Source organism: Arachis hypogaea, chromosome 12 (assembly GCF_003086295.3).
Source record: "Arachis hypogaea cultivar Tifrunner chromosome 12, arahy.Tifrunner.gnm2.J5K5, whole genome shotgun sequence".
Taxonomy (NCBI): domain Eukaryota; kingdom Viridiplantae; phylum Streptophyta; class Magnoliopsida; order Fabales; family Fabaceae; genus Arachis; species Arachis hypogaea.
The window spans coordinates 101,266,467-101,272,589 of NC_092047.1; the positions used below are offsets into that span (position 1 = coordinate 101,266,467).

Consider the following 6,123-nt stretch of genomic DNA (forward strand, 5'->3'; position numbering starts at 1 on the left):
AATAAATATGGGTAAAAGGTGATAAAATCCCCAAAAATCAATACAAGATAAACCCTACAAATGGGGTTTGTTAGTTATAGATGTAATGTTTGCTCACTGAGTTGCAAAACTCACCCTATTATATTCCCATGTTTTTCAGATACAAGAGTCATTCCAGGTTCCATTCCACCTGCCCCTCAGTAGATCTTAGTCATTTTGGTGAGCCCTTCTTCTTTTCAAGGGCTAAGTAATTATGTAATGGAACCTTTGCTCAAAATTTAGATTATGTCAATGCTCCATATGTCACAGGCAGGATCCTCATGTGGGTTATGTTATTTTGAATCTTGAACTGTTTAGATAGTAATTATAAGTTAGTTATATAAGACTTATGGACTTAACTATATACTCTAGTTATCAACTTGATATATATATATATATATATATATATATATATATATATATATATATATATATATATATATATATATATATATGATGCGTATTTTGGATATATGTGGTTGTGGATATAGTTGGAATATGCTGCTGTTGTTGTCTTTGGAAATGGATGTTTATTATTGATACAGGGAGTTAATATTTATGTTGGTAAGGTCATAGAAACAGAGGAGATTCTGTCCGTTTTTCTGAAAATTTGGTCGTTTGGCTTGCTGAGGGACTTGTCCCTTGAGCGCCAGTCATGGCTTGGTTCGGGTCATGACAAAGCGGTATCAGAGCTTTAAGTTTTCCTGTGTAATATGGAGCAAGTGTTCTTTAGTAAGATCACAATTGTGCAAATGGAAGCTGGCCCATTTTCACAAAGTGTGATGTTACTAGAGGCCTATAGGAAGTTGTCCTCAATCTTTTGGTCTGAAAATTCTTTCTGTCTGTCCTATTATCTTTGAACACCATATACGTATTTAGTTGGTAATCCAATCGCTTATTTACTCAATAGGTGAAAGATGCCACCTAAGAAAAGACGTGGTGGAGCTGTTAATGCTCTTGATACTGCTGAATCCAATAGGGCAGTTTCTCCGCCACTTGGAGCGCTTCGACAAAGGCCAAGGAGCCAAAGGATAGCTGATAGGCGCGAAGGAGAGAACCCCGCAGTAAGAGAGGCTCAACCGGACTTAGCGGCTAAATTAAGGGGAATGAATCAAACCCTTTATGCGGTATTACAGGTCCTAACAAATCAAAATAGGGGCGGAGCAGAAATTCCTAGTATGCCAAATCCTCAGCCTCATAGAGTTCATCAATTGTTTGGGGATCAAGAGTCGCCAATTGAAAAGTATTTAAAGTTGAATTCGTCCACTTTCAATGGAGATTCATTAGATGAAGATCCACAACAATATCTAGAGGATGCAAAGAAAGCTATTCGAGCTCTCAAGTGCACCAAGGAATGGGCTGTTGAGTTAGTATCCTACAACTTGCGTGGTTCAGCAAGATATTGGTATGAATCTCTTCTTGAGAGCAAAGAAGCTGCTGGACTTCCTCCTCCTTCTTAGGAAGAGTTCATTGAAGATTTTCTCGTTTGATTTTATCCAGCTAACAAGCAAGCAGAAGATGCAATTGCCTTTGAAAGATTAAGGCAAGAGAATATGACAGTGACTGAGTATGCTAAGGAGTTTACTAAACTTTCTAAGAGTGCTCCGTACTTGGTGAATTCAGAAGAGATGAAAGTTCGTCGTTTTGTTCTTGGATTCGCAAAACCTATGTTCACTACTCTTATGCCTGAGGTCAGACGCATGTCTTTTAAAGATGTCCTAAACTCTGCCTATGGAATTGAAGCTGGGATAGCGGAGAGAAATGCTTTTAAGGATGTTGGTAAGAAGCTTAAGATGAAGGGACAATTTTCTGGTGGAGCTAGTTCAGGAGGATTTTAGTCTCATCATGCTCAGACTAATCAGCAAGGTTATTCGGGTTATCGAGCTCGTCCTCAAACATCTTTCGGTGGGGTTTCTTCTTCTGGATCTGTTCCTATGAGTGTTTCGAGTCCAAGACCTTTTGTTGGGGGCACCCCTCAATCTAGCAGACATGGTTCTAATCAGACAAGACCAACTAAATCTTACTGCCAACAGTGTGGGATCTACCATTCCGGTATATGTTTCAAGGCTACTGGTGCATGTTTTGGTTGTGGTCAATCTGGTCATCTTAGGAGGGATTGTCCAAATCCTAGAGGAGGCTTTGCTCCAGGTATTGCACGTCCTACAACACCAATGCCATCATCTTCAGCCATGTCTATTAGAAATTCTTTTGGTCCTAGTGGCAGAGGAGCTGGTGGCAGGGGTCAGACTTATAACAGAGGAGGGAGCCAAAGAGGAAGAGGTCAGACGCGTGTGTATGCTTTAACACGTCAAGATGCTCAAGCTTCTAATGCTGTTGTAGCAGGTACTTTACAAGTTTGTTCTTTAGATGCTCGGATGTTATTTGATATGGGTTTTCATTATTCATATGTATCTCCACATCTTGCATCTCGTTTCGATAAACAACATGAACTGTTATCCCACCCATTTCATGTTGGCACTCCACTTGGAGTCTCCATGGTGGTTCGAGTCGTGTTTCGGTCTTGTGTTGTTAGAATTAATACGGTTGAAACTTTAGCTGATTTGATCCTTTTAGAACCAATGGAAGATATTGATGTCATCCTAGGCATGGATTGGTTAGCAGCTTGTCATGCTGATGTGGGCTGTTACTCCAAAACTGTGAAGTTTGACATACCGAGTATCTCACCTTTTGTTTTTAAGGGTGATGATTGTCCCATTTTAGCTAGCATCATCTCATCTATGAGTGCTATGCAATTGATGGATAAGGGAAATCAAGGATTTCTGGCAGTTGTTAGAGATGTTGATGCCGAAGTGCCTAGTCTTGATCAGGTTCCTATTGTTAGAGAATTCCTTGACGTGTTCCCTGATGAGCTACTGGGGATGCCGCCTGACCGTGAAGTTGAGTTTTCCATAGATTTAGCTCCGGGAGTCCAACCTGTGTCCATTCCTCCCTATCGTATGGCTCCAACTGAGTTACGAGAATTAAAAGTTCAATTGAAAGATATGCTAAAGAAAGGATTCATTCGTCCTAGCACTTCTCCGTGGGGAGCTCCTGTTCTATTCGTAAATAAGAAAGATGGAACGATGCGACTATGTGTGGATTATCGTCAACTCAATAAGATAACTGTTCGCAACAAGTATTCATTGCCAAGGATTGATGATTTGTTTGATCAACTTCAAGGAGCTACCTGTTTCTCAAAAATTGACTTGCGTTCAGGGTACCATCAATTGAAGGTAAAAGAGGAAGACATTCCAAAAACTGCTTTTTGTACTCGTTATGGGCACTATGAGTTCTTAGTAATGTCCTTTGGTCTGACGAATGCACCTGCAGCTTTCATGAACTTAATGAATCGAGTCTTCAAACCTTTCTTAGATTGATTTGTTATCATTTTCATCGATGATATCTTGGTGTATTCGAAAAGTGATACGGAGCATGAGTATCATTTGAGGATTGTGTTACAAACTTTAAGGGATCACAAGCTTTATGCTAAGTTTTCTAAATGTGAGTTTTGACTTGATCAAGTGACATTTTTGTGGCATATGGTATCAAAAGATGGAATCATGGTGGATCCAAAGAAGGTTGGAGCCGTTCAGAAGTGGCCAAGGCCTACTACAGTGACAGAAATTCGTAGCTTTCTAGGGTTGGCCGGCTACTATCGGCGATTCATCAAGGACTTCTCGAGAATTTCAGCACCATTAACCAAGTTAACTTATAAGAATGTGAAGTTTCAATAGTCAGAAGCTTGTGAGGAAAGTTTTCAGGCACTTAAGGCTTGTCTAACCTCAGCACCAATTCTTGTTTTACCTTCTGGGTCTAGGGGATTTTCAGTCTTTTGTGATGCATCTCGGATAGGACTTGGTTGTGTATTGATGCAGCATGGCCGCGTTATTGCCTATGCCTCGTGACAACTCAAGAAGCATGAGCAGAATTATCCAATTCATGACCTGGAGATGGCAGCAGTCGTTTTTTCTTTAAAGATTTGGAGACACTACCTTTATGGTGAGGCAACGGAGATGGATGGAGTTGCTAAAAGATTACGATTGTACTATTTTGTATCATCCTGGAAAGGCAAATGTTGTAGCAGATGCCCTCAGTAGAAAATCTATGGGTAGCTTAGCCCATATCACTCTTGCAAGGAGGCCAATTATTGAAGAAGTCCATCAATTGGAGGCCGGTGGAATTCAATTTGACCTTGGAGAATCAGGAGTTTTCTTAGCACATGTTCGAGCCCAATCTTCCCTAATAGAGCAGATCAAGGCTGCACAACGTGATGACCCAAAACTAAGGAAGCTTATAGAAGATGTTCGCAATGGGAGGAACTCAAACTTTTCTATTGATCAAGATGTTTTGCGTTGTGGTCAACGCTTATGTGTGCCAGATAACCACGACTTGAAGAAAGCTATTTTGGAGGAGGCTCACAATTCTAAGTATACCGTTCATCCAGGCTCCAATAAAATGTATCAAGATTTGAAACAATTATTTTGGTGGGAAGGCATGAAGAAAGACATAGGAGTTTTTGTTTCTCATTGCTTAGCCTGCCAACAGGTTAAAGCTGAACATCAAAGACCTGCTGGGTTATTGCAACAAATTAAGATACCTAAATAGAAGTGGGAAAGGATTACGATGGATTTTGTAACAGGTTTACCTCATAGTTTTAAAGGTTTTGATTCAGTTTGGGTAATTGTGGATAGAATGACAAAGTCAGCTCACTTTCTTCCGGTGAAAACAACTTTCAGTGTAGCTCGGTATGCTCAACTTTATGTTGATGAGATAGTTAAACTACATGGAATTCCAGAGTCCATTATTTCAGATCGCAGGCCCCAGTTTACCTCTCATTTTTGGAAATCTTTTCAAAAAGTGTTAGGAACTCGTCTAGATCTTAGCACAGCTTTTCACCCTCAAACTGATGGGCAATCAGAGAGGACGATCCAGACATTGGAAGACATGTTAAGGTGTTGTGTTCTAGATTTTGGTGAAAATTGGGACAGTTACCTACCTTTAATCGAATTCTCTTATAATAATAGTTATCAAGCCAGCATTCAAATGGCACCATTTGAGGCTCTTTATGGGAGAAGATGCAGGTCACCTATTGGGTGGTTTGAAGTTGGTGAGGTTAAGCTTTTGGGGCCAAATTTGGTACAAGATGCAGTTGAGAAGGTTCGTATAATAAGAGAACGTTTATTAGCAGCTCAGAGTAGGCAGAAGGCTTATGTTGATAACAGAAAGCGTAACTTAGAGTTTTCAGTGGGTGATCAGGTATTTTTTCGAGTGTCGCCTATGAAAGGAGTGATGAGGTTTGGGAAAAGAGGCAAGCTTAATCCTCGTTACATTGGTCCATTTGAGATTTTGGACAGAATAGGTGCAGTTGCTTATCGCTTGGCACTACTGTCTGAGTTGTCTATGATTCATCCAGTTTTTCATGTATCAATGATGCGTAAATACCTTTCCGACCCATCTCATGTGCTTGCACCACAAGCCATAGAGCTAAAGGAGGATTTATCATTTGAAGAGGAACCAGTGGCTATAGTTAATCGCCAAGTAAAGAAACTACGTTCTAAAGAGATAGCATCTATGAAAGTGGTTTGGAAGAATCATTCGATAGAAGAAGCAACTTGGGAAGTGGAGGACGCTATGCGCGATAAATATCCGTATTTGTTTGAGTCAGAAGGTAATTATCACACTTATCACCGTATATAAGTTCGAAATTCGGGGACTGAATTTCTTAGGGGAGAAAGAATGTTATAACCGAAGAGAGAGAGAGCAAAAAAAAAAAAAGGAAGAGGGAGTAAGTCACGTGACTCACCCCCCTCCCCAACCCCAGTTATTTCTCCCGAAACCCTTCCCTTTCTTTTCAATTTCATTTCTTCTTCCTTTCCATCTTCTCACATCTTCTTCTTAAAATCATACACTATCATTAAAACCACTTCTTTCATTTTACTTCCTTCTCCTTCTCTTCTCTATTTTATTCATTCAAATTTCATTTATCACAACCCTAAATCATGGAGTTTCAACTTGATTAGTGAGGAAGGTATTCAACCTTTGAGTTCCAATTTTTATTGAGGCTTTAAGGTAACTCTTTGACTCAATAATTAGCCATATTCCTAA

The 6,123-nt window shown here is 39.9% G+C and overlaps 1 protein-coding gene across 1 annotated transcript; it reads left to right on the plus strand.

Annotated features, from left to right (window-relative positions):
* The first annotated feature begins 1,952 nt into the window (after positions 1-1,952).
* On the plus strand, positions 1,953-3,395 carry LOC140176821 (uncharacterized). The gene has a single exon (XM_072208374.1). The coding sequence runs from the start codon at positions 1,953-1,955 to the stop codon at positions 3,393-3,395; it is 1,443 nt and encodes a 480-aa protein (XP_072064475.1).
* Positions 3,396-6,123: the final 2,728 nt, after the last annotated feature.